The sequence below is a fragment of the Pterocles gutturalis genome, unplaced genomic scaffold (genome assembly GCF_000699245.1).
Source record: "Pterocles gutturalis isolate BGI_N339 unplaced genomic scaffold, ASM69924v1 scaffold23016, whole genome shotgun sequence".
Lineage (NCBI taxonomy): Eukaryota > Metazoa > Chordata > Aves > Pterocliformes > Pteroclidae > Pterocles > Pterocles gutturalis.
The window spans coordinates 32,338-55,519 of record NW_010106107.1 but is presented as its reverse complement, the minus strand read 5'-3'; the positions used below and the strand labels follow the sequence as shown (position 1 = coordinate 55,519).

The 23,182-nt window shown below is 44.9% G+C and overlaps 2 protein-coding genes across 6 annotated transcripts in view; one reads left to right on the top strand and one right to left on the bottom strand.

Moving 5' to 3' along the window:
- Positions 1 to 5,889, top strand: part of WDR34 (WD repeat domain 34) — a gene marked incomplete at its 5' end in the record, with an annotated part of 6,754 nt that extends 865 nt beyond the window's left edge. Inside the window, 7 exon segments of the mRNA XM_010087675.1 lie at positions 184 to 293; positions 2,001 to 2,158; positions 2,568 to 2,677; positions 3,303 to 3,476; positions 3,872 to 4,104; positions 4,901 to 5,058; positions 5,651 to 5,889. Coding sequence (XP_010085977.1) covers positions 184 to 293; positions 2,001 to 2,158; positions 2,568 to 2,677; positions 3,303 to 3,476; positions 3,872 to 4,104; positions 4,901 to 5,058; positions 5,651 to 5,889 — 1,182 coding nt within the window.
- Positions 5,890 to 6,049: 160 nt separating this feature from the next.
- The window catches only part of SPTAN1 (spectrin, alpha, non-erythrocytic 1), a 40,756-nt gene continuing 23,623 nt past the window's right edge, over positions 6,050 to 23,182 (bottom strand). For 2 of the 5 annotated variants that reach the window (XM_010087670.1, XM_010087672.1), the window contains 25 exons: positions 22,960 to 23,157; positions 22,690 to 22,836; positions 22,078 to 22,181; positions 21,778 to 21,940; positions 21,276 to 21,290; positions 19,409 to 19,540; positions 18,918 to 19,055; positions 18,476 to 18,580; positions 18,049 to 18,257; positions 17,093 to 17,213; positions 16,815 to 16,936; positions 16,143 to 16,275; positions 15,615 to 15,713; positions 15,166 to 15,325; positions 14,866 to 14,942; positions 14,494 to 14,703; positions 13,931 to 14,227; positions 13,287 to 13,399; positions 12,422 to 12,439; positions 9,316 to 9,370; positions 8,641 to 8,837; positions 8,199 to 8,252; positions 7,574 to 7,720; positions 7,091 to 7,238; positions 6,050 to 6,372 (listed from right to left, as the gene is read on the bottom strand). In XM_010087670.1, coding sequence (XP_010085972.1) covers positions 6,247 to 6,372; positions 7,091 to 7,238; positions 7,574 to 7,720; positions 8,199 to 8,252; positions 8,641 to 8,837; positions 9,316 to 9,370; positions 12,422 to 12,439; positions 13,287 to 13,399; positions 13,931 to 14,227; positions 14,494 to 14,703; positions 14,866 to 14,942; positions 15,166 to 15,325; positions 15,615 to 15,713; positions 16,143 to 16,275; positions 16,815 to 16,936; positions 17,093 to 17,213; positions 18,049 to 18,257; positions 18,476 to 18,580; positions 18,918 to 19,055; positions 19,409 to 19,540; positions 21,276 to 21,290; positions 21,778 to 21,940; positions 22,078 to 22,181; positions 22,690 to 22,836; positions 22,960 to 23,157 — 3,288 coding nt within the window. In that variant the 3' untranslated portion in view covers positions 6,050 to 6,246. Of the gene's footprint in view, positions 6,373 to 7,090; positions 7,239 to 7,573; positions 7,721 to 8,198; positions 8,253 to 8,640; positions 8,838 to 9,315; positions 9,371 to 10,572; positions 10,636 to 12,421; positions 12,440 to 13,286; positions 13,400 to 13,930; positions 14,228 to 14,493; positions 14,704 to 14,865; positions 14,943 to 15,165; positions 15,326 to 15,614; positions 15,714 to 16,142; positions 16,276 to 16,814; positions 16,937 to 17,092; positions 17,214 to 18,048; positions 18,258 to 18,475; positions 18,581 to 18,917; positions 19,056 to 19,408; positions 19,541 to 21,275; positions 21,291 to 21,777; positions 21,941 to 22,077; positions 22,182 to 22,689; positions 22,837 to 22,959; positions 23,158 to 23,182 lie in introns of all 5 variants that reach the window. The other 3 variants (XM_010087671.1, XM_010087673.1, XM_010087669.1) reach the window with 2 other exon arrangements.

The following is a 23,182-nucleotide window of genomic DNA, read 5'->3' as shown; positions in this document are numbered from 1 at the left end:
GTCATGTTTTGTGGATTTTTTTTCCCAGCAGAAATTCAACAACTTTTTCACGTGTATTTGTGTGCTGCTTGGACAGGGGGAAGCCTGTGCTGTAATCACACGATTGTGTGCGGGGATGTGCACAGATCTCATTTCTTGTGTTTGGAGATTATTGCTTCAGTGCTTGAATTTGATTTCTTCCAGGTGTTGTGTTTGCATACGTTGTCATACCCAGAGGCTCAGGCTCAAAAGCTGCAGGTTACCAGCGTCTCTTGGAATGCGACTGGATCTGTTGTTGCATGTTCGTATGGCCGGTGAGTATCTGAAGGGACTGAGAGCGCAAATGTGGGTGATCTGACAACTCACCTGACTTGAGCTTTAGACATGTTCACTTTCTCTGCAGTAATAAACTAGACATATATACCCCTTATGCAAGTTAAATAATTCATATTAAAAGAAACAAAATCTCAGCGTAGTCTTAAATTATGGCTTTTATTTCTTCTATCTTTCCCCCTGCCCCAAAAATGGATACAGATCATCCTAGTGATTTGTTTCTAGATAGACTCTGTTTGAAAAGAAAATGTAAAGATCAGCTGCACTTGCAAACATACGTAGGTGAGTTTGGAAGTATGTGCTTATCTTCACTTCAGATCATGTTGTTCTAACGTGGTCTCTTGGCACCCATTTACGTGTGCATGTGACACCACCGACATGTGCTAACACCCATTTAATAATTTCTGAAATGAGGGTTGGACAGAACTTTTATTTAATCCAATGAATGTCTGGAGCAGCCTCTCCTTTCTGTGCCCTACTGCACCCCAGATTCCTTTTTCATTCCACTACCATTTCCTTAGATTAAAAGCCCCAGCTAAAAGGGTATCCATCAGTGAATGCGTTGGGGAGAGTAAAACAGGGCAAACCTGTTTGTATAGTACTAGTTCCTGCTTCCCCAGTCTGCAGCTGTTTTCAGATTAGAACGTGGTTTGTATGTCTGTGGTCACCCTCGGCAGAATTCCCTTCCACGCACTTATACAGTCTCTGTGAATCTGTGTAAACATCCTTTAAGAAGGAGTTTCACAGATCAACTAACCGTTGGATGATAAATTGCTCCTTCTATTTGATCATGTCTCTTCCCCTAAAAGAATTAAGAGCATCAAATAAAGGCAGTAAAAGTTGGGCTCAAATTCATAGTTTCCTGTCCTGCCCCCTCACTGTTCTGTCCATCGCTGTCCACTGTATCGTCTCCTTGTAGCAAGAGGGGACAGCACACAGGTCGGGGTGGTGCTAGTGACAGAATACAGGTGACACTTTGCTAAGCGTGGGATGAATGAAACAGAAATAACAAAGGAAGCAGAGTGGCAGGTGTCTTTTAGCATCCTGAAGAACAAAATCATGAGCCACTTGTGGCGAACAAGTACGATGGGCGTAGGACTGGATTGAAATCTCTGGGGCTGGGGTGCGCGGCATGATTTGTGCAGGGTCATCAGCAGCACTTGGTGGTTGTGAAGAATGTTCTGAGTTCTTGGTGAGGCACCTGGACTTCAAATCACGCTGCTTATCTCAGGCCAGGCAAGAGTCAGTGTTTTCAGCCCCTGTCAGTCCTGCAGGTGAGATATTTCCTCACTGTGTAGTCTCAGACCCTGGATCTTTGAGGGCTTGTTTAGAGTAAATGTGGCTTGCACCTCAGCCAGTTTGCAAATCAGCAGCGATTTGGTCTCCTTGGATTTTTACTCCCAAATACTCATCAATTTCTGTGTGCGCCCATTAGGTTATTGGAATGGTTAGTAGAGCTTGGCATAGTGACTCACGTCTGAGATTTACTTGCAGGCGCTGTGTTCTGTGCGTACGCTGGCACGCACTGTGTAGATACCAGCCTGCAGAGAAGTTTCATCCCCTCATGATCCCTTCACTTCAGTTTTCCTTCAAAGCCACATGTAAATGATGCGTGGGGCGTACAGAGCTCTGCTAGACGGGACTCTCCGCGGAACAGACAAGGCAAGACGCAGCTTTCTCTTCTTCAGATTGGGCAATGGGGACTGGAGCACAGAAGAATCCTACGTTTGTACCTGGAACCTGGACAGAAGAGGGTTGAATCCGCAGTGCCCTGACCTGGTGGTGGATGTTCCCAGTTCTGTCATGTGCCTGGCTTTCCACCCCTCCCGGCCGTCACTGATAGCTGGTAGGTTGCTCTCACTTTAGATTCTATCTGAAATAGACCCTTTTTTCCTTCAGCTTGGATTTTTTTTTTTTTCCTCTATCCCTCTCAGCTCAGCCTAGGATTTCTCACGGAAGTCACGGTGTTGCAGCTCCTCAGACTGAGGAACCAATGCTCACCAACATCAGTAAGCACACTGTTGTTTCTCAAATGGGACTTGCTGATTTTTCAGTGACATCTGCCTTGCTACCATCTCCTCAGAGAGATGACAGAAGGAAATTCAGCCCCGGATATAAATGGGAAGAGCTGTATTCTCTGACCCCAGAGCTGGCTGTGCCCTGGATGGAGCTGACGGGCCTGTTTCCGCCGGAGTTTTGTTTGTCCAGTTTTTACGAGCTGTTAGACCTCAGATGTTCTATGTTTGTACTTTCAGGTGGCCTTTTCAGCGGGGAGCTGGTGGTGTGGGATACCAGCAGAAGAGAAGACCCCGTGATGTGGAGTACGGGGATGACAGACGACACTCACACCGATCCAGTCTATCAGGTAACAGAACATCTCCAGCAGACATGGCTGGGGCAGGCGAGCGCTGCCATTGCTCCGTTTCATACTTTCAGTTCATATTCACCTCACTGGTGCTTTACCTGAAGTGGGCAGACAGGCTGCTACATTCCAGTGCTTATGGTTGGTTGGCTGTTTTTTCCCCAGGTCTAACTACCGAACATGCATTTGATAATCCAGACACTTGAAAGTAAAAATAGCTTCTCAGTTCAGGATAAATGAAGAAGGCCTGTAGGCTGTAACTGTTCATCGATGCAGATGAAGCCAACAAAGTATCCCTGATCCTTAGTGGGAAGCTTACAGCTACACAAAGGGTCACAACTTGTCATGCAGTCTGGCTTCCTAGTGGTTCCTGTCCTTCTGCGGCACTGTGACTCTGGCAGTCTGTATTTTCTGATAGGACAGTTGGGAAAATGCTGCTGGTTTTGGCTGGGTGAAAAGTTCTGTAAATACATCTCAAAAGCAGTGGCAGGTGAACCACAGGAACTGCAAGACAGAATTCGGCTCTGCTCCCGTGTTGTCTTGGCAGGTCAGGGGACCACAGGCTGCTGAGGGGGGGCTTGGCAGTTGTGACAGTCCCCTTGTCGTAACCTCATGGCATTTGGAACAGGTCAACTGGTTACCTGACGCCAAGCACGGGAACCACTCCCGGCTGTTGAGCGTGTCGACGGACGGAAAGATCCTGGTGTGGAGGGAGAAGCGAGACGGTCGGCTGGCCTTGGCCGAAGGATTTGCCTTGGTGGCTCAGCAGATCCCCCGCAGTTCTCAGCTGAATTTTTTTTAGGTCAGAGAGGGCTGATGGACAAAAACACTCTTAACTCAGGAGCCCACGTGGCAGAGCTCGCCCTTCCCCTGCAGAGGGCCAGGAAAAGCCCCTTTTGAACATACGCACTAACCTTTGATCCCCATCACCTTTCCTGTACTGAAATCTCTCCTTGGAAGTCTGGCAGCAGCTGAGGTTTTTGCCAGGCTCTGAAGAGCAGCTGCAGGGATGGAGAACTTGCTTGTTCCCATGACTCCCCTTGTAGGAGGATGTTGCAGTGCTACAAACATCGCAGCTGGTGTGAGTTGTGCAGTGAACAGCTTGCTGGGTCCCTGGCAGGCTGCTTCGTGCTGCTCCAACCGCACGTGTTTCACTGGAGCCCCAGCTCTCAACAGCTTTTCTCTTTTTTCTCCCAGTTCACCCAGGGAGAGGCAGCCGTGGGTGTGACCTCGCTCTCCTTCTCACACTTCGATCCCCGAGTGTTCGTTGTCGGTGTGGAAGGCGGCTATTCCCTGAAGTGCTCCACTGCAGCAGAGACGCTGGCGCTCCATCGGACAGGCAGTTCTGTTCCCCTCCGGGCCCCGGCTGAGCTCGCCTTCTCCCCGCATGGCGGGCTGGTGTACTCCGTGAGCTGCTCGCCCTTCCACAGGCAAGTGCTGTGAGCTGACACTGGCGCTGGATGTTGGACACAATCACTGCCTTTCTCAGATAACCCCCAGGCTGTGTGTGCACAAGTTCCAAAAAAAGGGTCGCCTGGCATTGGGAACTTGATAAGTAACTTCCTGTCGCAGGAGAAGAAATGTTCCTTGGCTCTGGCGAAGCTGCCCACTTGAATATGCTGCGTGTGGGTGCAACAGGAGTAACCTGAAGGAGCGCGTGCACTCAGGCCAGGTAGAACATGAGCACCTTCCTTACACCATCCTCGATGTTAACGTTAAAAAGAAGTTTAAAGTCAAGCAAAGGAACTGAACAAGTCATTTATCAGTGCTTAAGTGATCTGCCCATCACACGTCTTACTAGCAGCTGCCTGAATTTAAATTAGAAGCTCGTGTCTCTGCCTGCATTCACCCACCACCCGTGGAAGAGGCCCCAAGCCACATTTCTGTGAAACATGCTGACAGCCCAGGTTTGCATTTAATTTGCATGAGACAAACACGACCCTAACAATGCCTGTCTCTGGATCAGCAGTTCTCAGGCATCTCTGGCCCACGCCCACCACCAACCCTGGTGCACAACACAAACCCTCATTAATGTAATTAAGGGCAGTAACACAGGAGTGTCTCTAGGGCCCAAGGTGCAGCCTGGAAATCGCTGCTTCTGGGAAGCACATTGAGACCTTTGCAAAGCAGCACTATTGTCTAAGATTATGCTCCTTCAGTGACTTTTGTTCGGTATCTTTAGCAGTGAAGCCTATAAAGTTCTTTTTTGCTTCCTCCCTCCCCCAGGAACCTCTTTCTGAGCTGTGGGACTGATGGACAGGTTCACCTGCACTCCATGTTGCAGACACAGCCCCTCCTTTCTCTCCAGTTATCAGAGAAATACCTCTTCTGCGTACGCTGGTCTCCAGTTCGACCACTGGTCTTCGCAGCTGCGTCTGGAGAAGGCAAGTAACTGTAGGTGCTTATTCTCAGACATAAAATTAGGATTGTGCTGGGTATTAGTACAAGTCAGTTGTACTGATGAGCACTTCCCTGAAGCAGAGAACAATGACTGTTGGTTGTACGGTGTAATGAGTACAACAGAGTCATTTCTAACTCTCACAAGACGACTTCCGTCAGTAATTTTTCACCTTGGATCAGATCTTTATTTCTGTTGCTACAGCGATTCCCGGGGTATCACCTGGCAGGATTACTGTGGCTGAAACTGATGTCCAGCTTCCTTGTTTCTGACATTTACTTCTAGAGCTAACGGTTTAAAACAATAACTTTTTACTTTAGAAAATTACCCAAAGCTTTTTGAGTTAAGGAATGGTGATGTATCAGAATTTGGCAAGCTGGTTTCAGGTGCCTGAGGGCAGAATCACTCTGTGCTGCCTCGCAGTGATGTCAGCTACCTGTCACAGCCTGGACACCACCAGAGGGAGGGGGAAGCAGGTTAAAAAGAACAACTCTGTCATTCCAGACTAAGTAGATACTCATCTGCTGTTAAATACAGTCTGCTACCGTAAAGCTGCAATAAATCTTTCTGTTTTACAGGAGACGTGCACCTGTTTGACTTTGAGAAGAGCTCGCAGAAGCCCGCCGTTTCCCTAAAGCAGGCCATGGGCGAGTGCCCCGTGTACTGTCTGGAGTTTAACGTGAAGCAAACTGGGCTCCTGGCAGCAGGGGATGCTGCTGGTACAGTCAAAGTCTGGCAGCTGAGTTCTGACCTCACGGAGCAAGGAGCCAGGGAACTGAATCATCTGGAGCAGCTGGCAAGTGAGATCACAGACTGAGGCAGCAACACAACCCCCTGCGTGAAGCTTGTCACTACTCCAGGAAGTTTTGCACTCACCTCTTCCACAGCGTTGGCCTGTAAAACACACGTAACTGTGACAGCCAAAGTTCCATCCACTTAACAGTTAATTTTTCACTTGGCCATTAAACACAAGGTGATGTGGTTCGACCAGTAACTTTATTGAAGCACACGGCAATATGTTTGTTTCCCCTAAGAGTTTGAAGCTAAGCGGTTTAAGGTTACATCATAAAGTAACATTGATTATTGTAGAGCACAAAGAGAGACACATGCAGAGCTATCGTCAGCAAACGTGAGCATGTTCTTTGCATCTTTCTTTTGGTTCTAGTGTTTTAGATCAATTCACAAAGAGTGAACGTGTAAATTCTATGTAGTCGTAGGCAGAAGGAAGTTCTCTGCCCTTGCCGTCCATGTAGGGCTTCATGTGTGAAATGCAGTAATCGGCTTGTTCCCGGGTCAGGTTCTGAAAGACAAAGACAGCGCAGAGGTGGGGACGGGCACTGTGGGGCTCTGGCAAGCAGCCCTCCCCCTCCCAGGGGCACACAGCTCAGAGCAGAAGCCAGAGCAGCAGAACTGCGCCCAGCAGGGAAATGTCTGGCTGTTCGCACTATTTGTTTAAGGGCTGGAAGGTCTGACCTGAGTCTTCCCACCAAAGAGAAGACAGAACGGGTAAGTGATACGAGGAAGAAGCGCAACCTCTTTATTTCTCTGCCAGCTGGTGGGATTCAGACAGGAAAAACTTGCTGTCTGGGCAGGGCCACGAGAGGGAGGAGATGTTCATATTGTCTGAGCTTATAGGCTTAAGTTTCTCCTTTGAATTGCTCTCTGGAGAAACATCTCCCTCTAGTCTCCCAAACGATGAGAGCCCGAGTTTCTGAGGGCAGACACAGTGAATGCTCTCCCTTTCCAAGCCCTGGAGTAGCTCTTGTTTTACTCAACCTGAGCAGTTCTTTGGCAGTCAAAGCTTTTCCTCTTCCTGTATAGAGCCAAGAAAGCAGCTGGGGAGGCAGGGCTGTTACCATCATTTCTGTGTTTGCTGCAGAGGAAACCTCTGCAGGTGCAGAACTGACTCAACAAAGACCAGTGCTAGCTGCTTGGAGGTTCATGTCACTGTAGTTAACAACCTTTGAACAAAAAGCCCTCAATCTGCTCCTCGGCGGCGGGCCACAACCAGTACTCACTTGGTAGAGCTCCTCCTTGGTCACGTAGGGCTTCCCTTCGGAGCTGAGGGCACGGAAAGCGCTCTCTATCTCCTCGCTGGATTTCACGTTCTCCGTTTCCCTGCTGATCATGAACGCCATGTACTCCTGCAGCGAGACGTGTCCATCCCTGCCGGGGAAACAGCCTGTGAACACCTGCCCATTGATAGCCAGAGCCCAGCGCTGCCGTACCCCCTGGAGGGGCTTTAACTTCTCTGGGAGGAATGGAAGTCTCAACACAGGAGACACTGTCAACACCAGGTCACTTCTAGAGTGAGTTTCTTCTTTGCAAATGTCAGTCTTACCTTCATAAAGACTCTCATAAATTGTTGTGCAAACAATCATGGCCGCTCCACAACAGAAGAAAGCAAAGCTCTCAGCCTGTGAGAGACCTTCCAGCCAACCTCCCAAAGCATACCGAGACAATATTTTGCAATATAAAAATAAAAGGTCCAACCCAGGTACCTGTTGGGATCTACAGTGTCCAGGATAGACTCAAACTCTGGGTCTGGCTCTCCTTCCTCAACCATTGGCAGGTCATAGCCGAGAGAGCGCAAGCAGGACTTAAACTCCTGGTGGTTAAGTCGTCCAGATTTGTCCTTGTCAAAGTGCCTAAAAACAAAAACAAACCCCATGTTTTTAAGTGTCAGTTGCTGAGTACTGCAGGCGGGGAAGTGGGCTGAAAACTAGAACAGATTAGAACTAGCCCGCTATTCTGGACAATGAGCTCCAATCAGTAAATAGTTCATATACATAAAATGTAAGGACAAAAATCTTTGCTTAAAAGGCATCCAGAAAAGGGCTGTGTTCCCAGCGGGAATTCACTAGCGCTCTCAGTTCCTACACCACTCTGCCCATGAGCGTGTGTGCCCAGGAGAGGCTCTCGCGTGGCTGCAGCTGCACCCAGCCAGCAGCGGGTGTCTCCGGACGCTCCTGCCATCTGGCAGAGATCGGAGCAGCTCAGCACAGAACCGGGCAGACAACAGGGGAGCTACAAACAGATCGCTCAGAGAATCCTGTGAACAGGAGCCATCCACGTGCCAGAAATCTCTCCCAAGCATTCCTCTGGCACGCGTTCCCCGCGACTCACTTGAACATCATGCTGAACTCCTTCAGGGCCTCCTCGGTGACTCCGGTTGTGTTTCTGAAAAGGAAGAAGCAAAGCTCGTGAACAGTTCCCGAACTGCACCCCTCTGCTGGAGCCCGTCGGCTCCAAGCCAGCGTCTGCAGCAAAGGTGAGGACAAGTGAGCAAACAACACATCACCACAGCCCAACCGATTAAATCAATTCCTCTGAGATCTCGTCATTGCTAGTAGCCAACAGGAACTATTTCCCCAACTGCCATCTTCATCCTCTCAAGAGAGCAGGAGGAGGTGGGATTTACAAGCTCACTACTCCCATCCCTCAGAGCACAGGAGAGACTCGTTAGCACAGACTGTGCAAGGTTAGTTTTCAGCCACAAGCAGATGTGTCTCGTATCTTTTATCCCCTCAGGTCAGACACACTACACAGCACAGGGCGTAGGTAATACCGAGCCTGAATCTGCTGCTCCAGGTTGTGCTGCATCCTCATCCCCAGCTGGTCGAGCTGGTCCCACTGCTGTGCCAGCCCCACGGTGCTGTGCTCCGTGTATTTGTTGTCCAAGATCAGCGCCTCTTCCATGGCTGCTCCAAGGTCCTCTATCTTCTTCAGCTGGCTCCTCATCGCTCGGATCTCCTGGTGCTTGCGCTGTTGGGAGGGAGCAAAGAGGAGAAAATCAAGGAGCGCAAAAAACCCCTTAAAAAGTTAGAACACAGGCTGGCAGGGGAGGAAGGGTTATACTCTTTCTGCTGGGATTATAGATACATATACTGGGATTTGTAAACTAGCATTCAAAACAATGTTCCTCTTCATGCACAATACTGGAAACCAACAGCGCCTACAAACCAGTTCTTGAGAGAAAAAACAACTATTAGGAAACATGCTGAAAATACTGTCTCCTCTCTGACCTCCCCCACTCATTTAGAAAAATAACAGAAAGGAAGATACATCAGAGTGCTGTTTAATGGCTTGGGATGTAAGCAGACATCAGCTATGTAAACAGATAATCCCAGAAGTCTCCTCATTACTCAAAATGTGTGAAATCAATTAAGATTTTTGCCATACAACGATGTGTGTTTCCATTCCCATGGGAAAGGTGCATTAGCAACAGGTGAGCATTGCTTACTTTAGTCGCTTCCAGCTGCGATTCCAGTGTTCCCGATTCCTCCACCATACACGACCTAAACACAGAATCACAGTGAGAGAACGCACTTACCCCATTAAAAACCGCAGGTGGGGCTTGAAATTAACAGTCCTTCCTTGAAATCAAAAATCCTTACAGCAGTAGTATTCTCCTGTAGTTATCTGAACACTTTTTGTGTTGTGTTTATTCTGACTCATCCTATTTCAGACTGAGGTGTTCATCTTGCTCGATAAGTTAATTTCTAGCCCCATTTGAAAGGCAACACAATCAGCAGCAACACTTCATGCCAGGTCCAAAGCACCCGCCTTACTGGACCTAATGAAGTTAGAAGTCAGTGCAGTTCCCCCGCTCCCCCGTGCCCAGCACACGCACACACACTGCAGGTGATTCACTGCCAGGAGGCACAGGAGCGCTACAGGGCTATGGGACATGGGGATAAAAGGGGGGAAAAACGACCTTGAAAACTACTGGTTTGGGTTAAAAGTTATCTTAACACGGGGTAACCTGCAGACAACTACAGACCTCTGCTACACAGCCGTGGCTGGTGGACAGTTGCCTTTCCCGCCCCACCTCTCCCATCCTGCGCCCAGAGAAGCTGCGGCACGGCCGCTCCTCTCAGTCGGAGTCCACGCTGAGCTGCTGGGCACGCAGCAGCCCCCCGGCCAGCATGTACAGGTCACCACTGGGGCCACTACTTCACACGGACTAGCTACAGGAAGTCTCTGGAAGCTGCTTTTCTCCCCAGGATCCTAAGCCACCTTCAAGCAGCAGCGTTTAAGAATCCCTGTCCTCCCCACAGGTGGTGAGCGTTCCCTGCGCAGGACAGCGAGGCTGGGCGCTGTGCAGGTTCCCTGTCCCCTCCTCTGACTCTGTGGCATTTAAGTCTCTAGAACTTAAGTCACTGGTATTTCAGTCACTAAAACCAGGTTTTTATCCCTATTGAAATGTGTCCTCCTGCGTGCTGTTGAGGCCCCCGAGGCGGGGATTTCAAGCCCTGAATCACTCTGTAGCAATGAGAATGCACCAAACGTTGCCCACCGCAGGGTTAAGGCTCACGAAGCGCACGCCCAGAACCCTGAGCGGGAAGCTGGGAACCAACCATGGAAAGGCAAAAGTCAACAGGGAAACAAACCTCCAAGCATCTCTAAGCCGTGAAGGTTAGTTGGAAGGAAAGCGAGCCTTGGAATTAAAGAGTGCACTTGAAAACCAAAGTGAGGTAAGAAAAAAAGAGGAAAAAACCTTCCAGATAGATCATCCCCAACTTCATACTGATAGACACGAATGACACGACGATACGCTATGCTAGTCAAAGAAAAGAAACCAAGTAAATTCCAAAAAGGAAGGAAGAAAGAAAGAAAGAACAGAGGAAAGAACACACCGAAACACGGGCACTGCAGCGGAGCCACACTCCAAGCCAGCACCACCTTGCACCAAACACAAGCAAGTACTTAACGAAGGAAAATTATTCAAATGCTGGTTGCACATACACAAAACCAATGTTATTATTTTCATGTAAGTCACAAAACATTGAGTCTCACTAAGAGACAAATTGAAGTCTTGCAGGTAACTCATTTAGAGATTCTTTAAAGGTGTTCCTCTTCCTAAACTCCAGATTCTTCTCTCTCCCCTCCCCAAAGAAAACCTCCTCCAGGCAGCGCTGGGCGCACACACGCAGCTACAGCACACTGAAAAGCAAGGTGTACGCACAGCAACTCTGATCTCGAAACTTTGCTGAAGCTCTGCCTTCCCTCTTGCCCAGGAAGGCTGAGCACAGCCAATGCCCCTCTGAGCTAAATCTGCGTTTTTAATCCATTCACGCAGAATTAAGAACAAACTCCGCCTGGCATATCAGCAGCCTTCTGGTAATTTGTTCAACAAAAGAGCTCGGCATGGTGATCTCGAACTCTGACCCTACGTCTTTTACTAAATGGCTCCTTTCTGTCTGCTCGTTCGTGGATTCCAGAACTAATCTCCAACACGGCTTTACAACGGAGCAGAGATTCAGCATCCGTTCCAGGAAAATCCGCTCGGCTCCATTAAACCGTACAACAAAAATGGGGCAAATTATCTTTATCTGTCAGGAACAGCAGAACACAAGACACTGCGATCATTACAGAGCAAATCAGAAGCACAGTTATCTGCAAAGATTCCACCCTTTTATTATGAAAAGCTTTCTCTGGAATGGCCCCTGCCTCCCCCCAGCCCTTCGCACGGGGCTGACACAGGCCCATTCGCTGTTTGTTGGCATTTTACAGTCGGTCTTATTACAAAGCTTCCATTGTGCTGCAGACTTTTAATACTGAAGAAATTCAAATGGACAGACACACGCTCAGAGGGTTTGTCAGTCTGAAGATACTGAGAAGATGTTATTAGTTCCTTTCCTCTTCTTGACAAATGTCCAGGAGCTATTCCCATGGACACAAAGTGGATGTAAAACTGCAGGAGTCCAACTGCCTGCAAATCCAGGGAAAGTTTGTGGGTTCGTGCGGGAAGGTTTTGCTTATTCCCATACAGGATATAATCTGTGGGGCATGGCTATGCTGCAGATTAAAAACCGGGCAGCTCATATTTGTGTACTACAGAATTTTAAGAGAAGTAATTTCAGTAAAGCTTCTTCATAGGCATCTTCCCTTCTCCTTACCAAAAAGGGTCAACGCTTTGAAGCTTTACTTGTTCTGAGAACAGTTATAATAAAGTTTATTTCACTAAGCAAGTCTCTGAATGCTGGAAAACTAGGAATGTCAGCTGTTTTCCAAGGGCAGACTTCCATGTTCTCACATTGATTAAGAGCCTTTTCTTGTGCAAGCCCTCAGGGAAGCAAGAACAAGAGTCAGGACTTCCATGTATGCCAGTGGCTACCCATTGCTAATTCCTTCTGCTTTTGACTAATTGTTATGTTTCCTCTGGTTTATCCTTAATCTACCCTACAATCTTGTTCCTGTGCCTGTACACCTCAGCCACCGATTGCTCTTTTCAAATAAAAGGGGTTCCAGCGCAGCCTTCACAAGCAGTTTAATGACAGAAGAACACACACAGACAGAGCAGAACACATCACCACATGTTTAAAGATATAAAATTCAATACTAACCCATCTAGCAGGTAAGTCCTGTAGAATGTGAAGATCCAAACATCAGGCAGCAGGACAGAGACAAGACAGTAAGAGAGGGACAGAGATTTGGGTGGGAAGCAAACATCAAAAAGTTAAAAATCGTATTTATATTTCATTATTTCATGAAGACACATACAGAACTATTTGTAAACACACAGAGACAGAGAATCACAGGATTACATGAAAACAGAACTCACCTCCTCGGAACCACAACCCGAGTGTGTCAGAACTGGCTGACAGCCCTCTCTGAGCACGCTCACCTCTGTGTTCTACAAACACGCTCTTCAGGTCACTGCAATTCTCGACCTTGAGATTTTTTTTATTCCTAATGCAGTTGTTAAATCTTTTCTCCCTCTCCCTAGGCAAGGATATTATTAGACAGCACCCCGGGTAAGTGATTACAAAGTGGTCTTAAGCTTTTTTCGCAGCTTCTTTCTCTACTGAAGTTCTGGTGAGATCTCCAATACACTGTTCAATACAAACGGAGCACTAACGGGAACACCACTGGCACCTCAGTCTGCTCCGAGCTCTCTGCTCCCCACCCCCAGCTGTACTGCAGACTAGTTCAGGAATGACTGGAGATGAGTGAAGTCCTGGATAACTGGAATCACTGCAGGAAAATGAATTCAGAAGCAGTAATTTTTAAATCTGGTGTTTCCGGGCTTCCCTCGTCCCTGCAGCTAACAGGGTCTCCCTCAAATCCCAACTGCAGGAAGTGAACAGGTCCCGAATGGCTGATTTTCAGTAGGAGACATTTACGACTTAAGACCAAAGAGGTGTAGGATGGATACAAATCTTAGCCAAGGAATTCTCTACGGGCATCTCCTGAGAAGACAAACTATACCTGGTCTCCTGAATCCACTGATGGAAAGCATTAGCGTGCTGAGCAAACTCCTGGCGCAATTTGTCATTTTCTTCCTGCCTTCGCTGTTCCTTCTGCAGCTCCAATTCGCGTTCCTGAGAAATATTTTCAAACAGAGAAATAATGTGATTGTCCTCATCCTGCAGTAAAAACAAAACCTAAGAGGTGCATACCAGCACAGTTCTGAAGCTCCAAAACAAGGCTGAGTGCTCAGAGAGTGCCCTGAGTATCCAGACAAAATCAAAGATGAAGAAACAGAACATTCCTTCTGAAGTCTTGAGCACAGACATTACACTTATTTTATAGTTGGGAAGTGAGGGATGTGCTTTGTCTTTTGAAAGACGACAAATGGAAGACCATGAAAACAACTGAATAATTGCGCAAGTATATAGCTAATGGAAATTTTTCTTTGCTCCCAAATTTTGAGATATGTCCATGTGTAGCACAGTGACAAACAATTGCGCAAGTATATAGCTAATGGAAATTGTTCTTTGCTTCCAAATTTTGAGATATGTCCATGTGTAGTACAGTGACAAAGTCTTGTACTGATTATCCTGGAGGACAACTTCCAGGGAAGACTTGAAAGGTCATAAACTACGAAAAGAGTCTCTCTCTCTCTGACTTGCCTTAATAATTTTCTGCAGGTTCCTCCAGGTTTCTTCAAGAGCCTCCATAGTAAACCAAGTATATGGGTTGGAGGCCACCCGGAAGCTCTTGATCTGGCGATCAAGCTCTGCCAGCTGGTTGAAGTCAGCTTGGGCAGAACTAAGCGAAGAACGGAAAGCATCATGAGCTTCTCGCAGTGCTTTGATTTCTTCCAGCGAGTTACAGCGCACAGGATCTGTCAGGTCCTCTTCAGCATTCTCAAACCAACTGTTGAAGGCAGACGCCTTCTTTGCAAAAGTCAGGAACAGATCCTCAACCTTGAAAAGAAGAAACAATCCAGTTGCTCAGTTCAGTTACACAGTAATGCAAATATTCTGTATGAGTTGATCTGGAATTAACATGCATCAGTGATGGTTTGCCTTTATTACTTATTTCTTGCAAATGTCTCAAATTTTTACGACAAGTCTTCAGGATCTCCATAATCACTAGCTGCAAATGAAAAAGCTGCAGAAGTTGCAAGCATTGTGTGTTTTTTCCAAAGAGAACAATTAGACCTTTGCAGCCCCGTGATTCAGCCACTCACCTTCCTGAAATGCTCCTGGGCCTCCAAGAGTTTCTTTTTCCTGGCAGCAGAATTAGCAAGTAGCTGATTCCAGCGTTTCATCAAGGAAGCGTGCCGAGCCTCAATGGCCTTTGATTGGATGTGTTTGGCTGCTAGCAGCTGGTCTTTCAGAGCAGTGATGTTTGCAATTCCCTCCTGCTGGAAAGCCTGAAGTCCAGCGTCAAAAGTTTCCTGAAGCATTAAAAAAACCACAATGTTTTTGATTGTATTTTTATTTAACCATTCAAATATCCTGCATACATTTCAAATGTAAATACCAGATCCTTGTGCACTGCAGAAGAGTTCCCTTTTTCTCTCCATCACTTACAGGGTAGAAGCAGCACTAGCACTCACCTGTTTGGTGAGTAGCGTTTGCACAGAAGAGAGGTCACGTCCGTAATCATCTGTCTTCAGACTGTTTTCCTTTTCACCTGGAAAATGAAACAAATTCAGTAACAATGTCAGCCTCTATCTCAAACGTTCCCTCTATTCCAAATTAGGTTACCCCAAAAGCATAAATCAAGTATAGCACTGCTGATTACTTTGGGTTTAGGTCTGCTCGTTACAACAGCGAGCAGCTGTTTGAGATGTTTCAAAATGAAGGAGCATTTCAGTTTCTTTGTGACAGGGCAACGTGCCCAACACAGAACATACCTATCCATGACTCCACTACATCTGCTTTCCAGTTGAACTGGAGGAAGGCAGAGTTCTCATCCAGTTTGGCTTTCCTCTGAGCTGCTGCTTTCTCCAGATCTGACACCTTGCCTTTAAGGCTCTTCATCTTGGCGGCAATGTTCTCCACATGGTGATTGTTCTACATGACAGGAGGAAAAAAAATGCTTATCATATGATCTTAAGGTTTTCCAAGGCATCCTGTAAGTAGGTGACAGAGCAAGGACTTCAATTTTGTTCTCGATGTACAACCACTGTCCCAGAAATAGCTCTGAAAGCAGTGAACACCAGCAGCTTATTCAGCTGCAAAAAACAAGAGCTCTTTTCAGAGAGAGGATATATCAGTCCTCAGAGAAGAGCAAATCTACTTTGACAAGAAAGTGTCCTGGGTAGCCTTCAAAGGTCTTTTTTCTTTACCTGTTCACGCTCACCTTTTTAATGAGATCCTCTCCATTAGCACAAACATCGTTCACTCTGTCTTTGTGGACAGTGAAGTCAGTCTCGAATGCTTCATGCTTTTTCAGCAAGCCCTACAAATACGAGACACAGTCAAGTTTAAAAATAATTTCTCGCCATTAAATTAAAATTTAAATTAAAAAAAAGAACTTACTGTTATCAATCAGCTAGCATAAACTTTTTCTGACAAAAACTATTAATCTTAGCTGGTTAGCACAACTTGCTGTATTGACTTCCAGTATAACTTCAGCTGTTTGAATTAACCAGGACTGCCCATCAGAGACCAAGAGATGCAAAACTACACTGATTGCAAGTCATTTCTACAGGAAATAACACACCTGGGATACTTTTATAAAATGAATTAATGTTTTTTACAATGCAAGCCTTCAAAAGGAACCAACTGTAACCTCTACGTTGGAAAGGCAGTTAAGGAAAAGGTTCGTTAAGCTCTAACCAACAATAATGCAATAAGAACAACAAAGAGCTGACAACTTTCTCCATACCTGGATAGCAGCAAGCGTGTCCCCATAATCCTCGCTGGCTACCAACGTCATTTTCTCATTGATCCAGGCTTCTTCTTCCTCAACATTTGCAACGAACTGCTGGTACTCCAGAGACTCCTCTAGACGCTGGCCCCTGTGGGGGAAAAGTAAACTTAGCCACAGTGTCACCCCATGGCTTTTAGACACAAAACGTGAAAACAAATTACAGCAGCAGAAAACCTAAGAAGGAACAGGGACTGAACACTAAACACACAGACATTCACACTTTCCAGCAGCAGTCTGCAATGTCTACAGCTCTAGAAATTCCTCAGGCCACAAAGCCTGCAGCTATTGAAGGACTAAAATGAATCATCTTCTCCCAACAGCTCTGTTCAGAAAAACATTCTGGTAGTGGATTAAAGCCAGTTAATTTCAAGTCTAATGTTTCCAGCTGGTGCAAGAAAAGGCTAAACAAAGCATTCCTCAAAAAAAGACTCATGTTTCTACTGAGGATCATTATCACTGAAATTCTTTTCAACAGTCTCTTAGAGTCTGTCATCAGTGATATGTGCTATTACATCGTAGTACTGACTGATGACCCATACCCTAAAACCCCAAAATTCAGTAAATTCAGTCAAGTCCATGTAGCTGTTTTAATTAATACTGAATTTTACAAAAACATGTCTCACACACCTAGCAGCTGCCAACTGCTTTAACTCTTTCCAGTGATCCACAAACTGAGCCAGTCTCTGCTGTATCTCCTCCTTTCCAATTGTGTTATCATCGGAAAGCTTCTTACCGGTGTCTAGAACACCCTGCGAAGCAGAGAAACACACAGGTAATGGAACATCCCTTGCTCTCTTATGTACTCTATTTGGATTCCAACAAACCTGCTACTGGCTTTTGTATTTGCCACAAACAAGCAAGATGTTACTTCTAGAGAAATGTGTCGAGGAGAGAGAGACACTTACCTGGATAGCAGGTTCATGGGCAGCTAGTTCTGCTTCTAAGCGCTTGTGTTTTTTCCTGAGGTTCTGCACACCCGTTAGGTCTCTGCCATAGTCCTCCGAGCTAACCAACAGTTTCTTCTCTCTAAATTCAAGAGAGAAGAGAAAAAGACAGAATTTGAAAATTACTTCTGTAGGTCAAACCTGACAAAAGAAAAAAAAAAAAAACAAAACCACCAGAACGCTGCGTAAGGAAACACCCTTCACACCACAAAAACCTTGGATGTGAAAATCTGTCTACATGAGTTACCAGCAAACAGCAGCTGGCTCCTGGCAGCACACTCAGGGGTTAACGTGCGGGGGAAAGAAGGAGGGTGACAGCGGGCCTATCCTTTCTCTCTGAAGGATAGAAGGGAAACAGTACAGAGAAAATCTAAGATGATAGATACCTTTGGTAAAGTTTACCTGCTGTTGTCCAATTTCATTTTTTTATTTTACAAGCATGACAAAAAAGTGCTCTAATTTGAATGATTTCTATGTGGCTCACTTCTTTCCTTCCTCCAAAGATACTAATACCAACATGGAGAGAGCATTTGATTAATTACTACAACTAGCTAAAATGAAAAAAATACTTCAAACTGAAAAAGTAAGGTTTGAATTTTTGCTAGGAGCTTTCCCAAAAAGACTAAATTTCAATTATCTGGTGCAGGTCTAAACAGCACTACGTTTTCCAGTACAGACCTTTCCCTCTTGGGGTTTGACCAAAGGAAACTGTAGGTCAGAAGCCCCACCCAAACCAGTGCTGAAGCCATTTCCAACATAGTTTTCCTTGAACAAGGTGCAAAGGTGATTTCTTGTAGAGACACATACTTGTGGAAAAGGCAAGTTATAAAACCCTACCACAGACTACGAATGTTGTTAGCAAGCTGGCAGCAAGCACATGGCCCCATGCCAGAGCCTAGAATTTCCAAAATACACACTTGATCCAAGACTCCTCATCATCCATATCACGGAAAAACTGATGCAAACGGTGGGACTCGTTCAGCTTTGCACGGCGGGCAGCTGCCATACTCTTAATCCTCTGAAAGCGCCCATTGATGGTCTCACGTTTGTCCTTCACTTGGGATGTATCAAAAGCACTGCTGGTCATCAAACTATCGGCCTGACTGTTCAGGTCTTTCAGACGATCCTGGAAAGGTGGGTGAAAAAAGTGCGTGAATTGCTTGGATCTCATCTCTGGGTTTGTTATGTCAGTATAAAAATCATAATCTGGCTACTGTGCAGTCACAGTTTTTACTAAGAAAACATGTTTCAACAAGTGTCTGACTGCAGCATGCATCGAAGTGGTATCTGTAGAATTTGCTGATTACTGTGATTTATCTTCCAAAGCTAAAGAGAAAGCAATACCTCATGAGCAGATATATCAGCTTCCAGTAACTGGTGTTTCTTCAGAAGGTTGTTAACTGATGCCAAGTCCTTCCCGTAGTCTTCAGATGCCAACAAAGCCTCCACCTGGGGGTGGGGAAGGACAAAGGGGATAGAGTACGAGTTGTGTTTTCACAAAACCCTTGAAATTATAATGTTCTTAACTGTGCAAATTAATTCTCTCCTCAGTTTTCTACCTTTGCCTCATCACCTGTTTAATTCCTAACAGATTCTATGCAAATATACTTCTCACCTTATTGTTTATAAATAACATAAAAGATTTTTAGTCAAAATAAAGATTTTTTCAAAATAAATCTAGACTTGCTCAAAGGTGGACTGTGCTCGACTAAATCTAACATCAGCAAAGGGAATAAAAAATTAGAAAAAACAAGTCTTGCAAGTAAATAATCCCAATGTCAGTTACCTCTGAAAGCCAGAAATCAAAGTCCTTGATTCCAGTATTGAAATTCTGTTGCTTATTGGCTTCTTTCAGTTTCTGACTCTTCTCTGCTGATTTCTGTACCAGGAATTGCCACTGGTCAGCCAGGGCAGCTAGGCGTGCCTGTTGTAAAACGGAAAAGATAAATGCTGTAAACTAAATACATTAAGTTCTGATAAACACAAAACCAGAATATGGTACAGGTCTGGCTGCTGATTCCAGATATGCAAAATACACAATCACTATTTCATGCTGCCTAGCTATAATTCAAACGTTTACATCCCAATCATAGGATCAGAAAACTTCTCACCCTTGAGAACAAAGCAGAATGATTACCCTGATTTCTACTGCATAGCTGAAATAGAAAAGCTTCTGTGGAACAAGATTTATTTTTGAGGGACAGTCTCCTCCCCCAGTTATTCCAACACTTCTCAAAGCAAAAACTAAGCAAACTTTCTAAGACGTGTTGCACCTACCTTCACAGCATCCTCGCTGCCAGCGCACGCTCCTCTGTCAATCAGCGAGTTCCCCATATCGATGACTCCACGGATCCGATCGGCATTGGCATGGAGCTCAGCTTCGAAGGCTTGGTGCTTCTGGTGTTTGCTCTGAATACGACAAAAGAAAAACTGTTAGAGACCAGACAAGGGGCTCCTGAATTGTTCTCATGGGCCGAGAGCAGAAGAGTTATCTTGTGGTTTGTACGCAGCCTGATCTCAAGAAGTTCTCTCTCTCAGTAAGAATACTTACTGCTCACTCAAATAGTAACTCTCATTAATCTGAGCAACCATCAAACTCTGACCTCGCAAAACTGTCCCTGACCTGATACAACATCTGTGTTTTACAGACGCCCAGGCAATGTTCCTTGCATTAAGCTTAGCTGTTCCTCAAAGGTTTCTCATTTTCAATGCCACCACCTTTGAAAAGCAGCAATTACACGTACCCTAAGCAGAGCACAGTGGATCATCCTTTCTACTCCTACAGTAATTTCACAAATTTCTATTTCCTTCCTAATCGATAGGTAATTAAGGGAAATCACTGCTGCAGCTGCTTTCTGCACAGTTTTGATATTAGTCAAATAATACGTGACCACATGATATATTAAAATAGTGAATTAATAACCATAAACTCTATAAAAATAACTGTGAATTATTTGTTAAAAAAATTTCTCTGCTGAGTTGAGAGGACCATGAGAACACCAGGAGCCTTGGTGTGGGAGGCAGTATGCAGCTCTGTCTCATATATACACCATCCATCCACCCACCGGGAAGATAACAACAGCACAAAAACAACAAGACAGAATTTAGAAGAATTAACTGGAGATGCTAGTAACACTGGACACAGGTATACAATGCCCTGAGAGAATGGAATGAAGGGAAGTGTTAGATTAAAAATAAAAGATGGAAAATACTGTAGCGCTGGCATGAGAGATTCTGCATGAACTGCTTCATTTTGGGAACTGTTCATCCTGAATGCTGAGATTATAGAAACACATCCTTCAAAGCCAGATTCACCAACATGTAGAAGTCAATTAAGAAGCTGCCAATCGCATCTCTCCATATCATTACCATGACAACAAATCCAAGACAAGCCTTTTTTGTTTATCAGAAAATTCTAATTTTTTTTAACTAAAAGAAAATATAAAATTCAATGTATGTCAGCCTAACGTGACAAATGATGATTCTTTCCTTTCTTACTCTGGTTAGCTTCCCCTTTCTTTGCTGTGCCTTCTCCTTCCATATATTTTACTCCACTGCTTGGATTCTTACAAGTCCTGTCAGCTTTCCATCTGCTGCGTGTCTTTTTCTGGAGTGTTCCTTCTACATTATTTCCTTCTGTACTACTGCTGCAAAAGCTAAGCCATCTGGGTCTATAATTTTATTGAATCTTCCTTCTTCAGCATTTGATTCTATGAACACAAACTAACAGAGCTGGCATTATGTGCCACATGTTAAATCATCATCACCGAAGATCCAGACAGGCAGATGACAGACCCAACAGCCAAATTTCTGAAAAAGGACAGAAACCCATTTTTGTATGGGCTAACTCCTAAAAACCTCACCGTCCTGCATCACTAATACACCACAAATTAAACAGATCATGCAGAACACCTGCAAAACAAATGCATAAAAAAAAAGATGCTGAATACGCATTAAGGAAAAAGCCACGCCTTTGACATGAAGATCAATAGCTGTACCTGGATGTAGGTCAAGAACTACTAGAAAACAAAGAGATTGCATGAGCTGATGGATGGAGCAACAGACTGCAACCAGACCTTGTGCTCACACGTAAGCTATACAAAGAAAATAAATTCACATACCAGGGCTAGTCCAAACTACTTACCAGCAGTTTGGAAAGCTATAAAACAGATTGAGAGAAGCAGTTCAGTGCATTCATACTACTTCATAAATCAGCATTAAAACAATAGAGGTAACTTTAATTAATTATTCCTCAATACTGAAAAATAAATGAGACCTCACATCTTCAGACATAAGACAGAGATGAAGATGAGACCCAAGAACCCCATTTTCTTATTTTATTATCTAGATGTGGGAGAAAGACAGAATCGCTACTCAGGGGTTTCTTCAGAAAACTTGCTGCTGCAGATTACCACATATCTTATTAATGATATGCATCAATAATTACCAAGTGAGTTCTATTTTGGGTCTCCTTTCATGCATAATGTAATTTCCATTTTCTCTTTGTTAAAGGGAGACCATGTCCAACACGGTGTATTATTCTGTTATCACCGAACAAGAATTCCTGAGCATATTTTTTCAAACCAGAGTATGCTTTGCAAAGTTAACAACTAAATTTTGATTTTTGAGATGAGAATCATATTCACCTGGATATTTGTGGGATCCTTATAGGACTCATCACTTGCAGTTTGGAGCTTTTCACTGATCCAAGCTTCTATTTCATCCACATCACGACTGAACTGCTGGAGTGTCTGAGATTCTCCTAGCTTCGACCTCTTTTCAATCATTTGAGCTTTCAGACGAAGCCACCTGTATGCAGTTAAATACACGTGTTGAATGAAAAACTAGGATTGCACATGGCATCACATTTAACAGCTACAAAAAGTTGCCAAAGAACATTTTCCTTCAGTTAATATCTGCAGCCCATCTAACAGGGCGATACTGACCTGTCCAGAACCTCATTGCGTCTATTAGCAATGACTCCTTTAGCATAATGATCAGCAGAGATCAACTGGTCGGCAAAAGACTGTAAGACGGCAATTTTCTCTTCCTGTTAAAAACAGAAGCCATAAATTAGAAGTGTGATTCCTTAAGGTCAAGTGACAAGCAGGGTGTGGAATAGAACAAGACTTTTTTTTTCTTCCTTAAATGTACATTAATGTAAATGTGACTCTATGAAGGAAGCCTATCTTCTATAGGACTGGAGAGTTCAACTTCAGAACATCTTTCACCCGTGGCATTTAGGAAATAAGTATATTTTGGATTTTAAGCTACAGCAGTATGATCTCTCAATGAAAGTAAGCAGCTTTCTGTTACGAGAAACTGAAAATATACCTTTTGTCTGTTGCAAAAAGAGAATAAAAGAACACCAGTAAGAGATTTACACAAAAATACATCCCTATCTGCATTAGCCGTTTCCAAACTTCCGCAGCGGACCCCAAACGGCTGAATGTTTAGAACTGAACCTAGAAGCCATACATGGTAGTAAATTATTTTGCTAATCGTTGGCATAAGAAAAACTAAACTATTTTCCCCTTACTTCAAGCTACACTCCTCACCTGGACATTGATTGCCTTATCAAAATCTTCATGTTTCTTGATGAGTGCCTCCACACTGTCCAAGGAGTCTCCTTTATCCTCTGTATTTAGGAAAGCCTCTCGGGCAGCCATCCAGTTTTCAGCTTGTTCACAGTCCCGATGAAACAGCTGGGGAGAAAAAACTCCAAAGCATAAGAAAGACAGACCAAGAGCACTGCTCATCACTATGGAAGAATGAACTTTCTTATGAAAGGAGGAATTATTTTTCTTTTTAAACATGCAGCAGAGTACCTGTAGTTCTAGGCACTGGTCTAGCTTCATTCTGCGCTGGATCCAGGCCTTCTCTAGGTCTCTCCGTTCTTGCTCTAGAATATCCAGTTTCTCCTTGATCTCTGGGCTGGCATAGTGTCCACGAGCCAGAAGCTGTTGGCCAAACTGTTCAAATGCCTGGAAAGTGCCAGCCCTTGCATCTATTTCAGTGCGGTGCTCCTGCAAGGTACAGAGATGCATTATT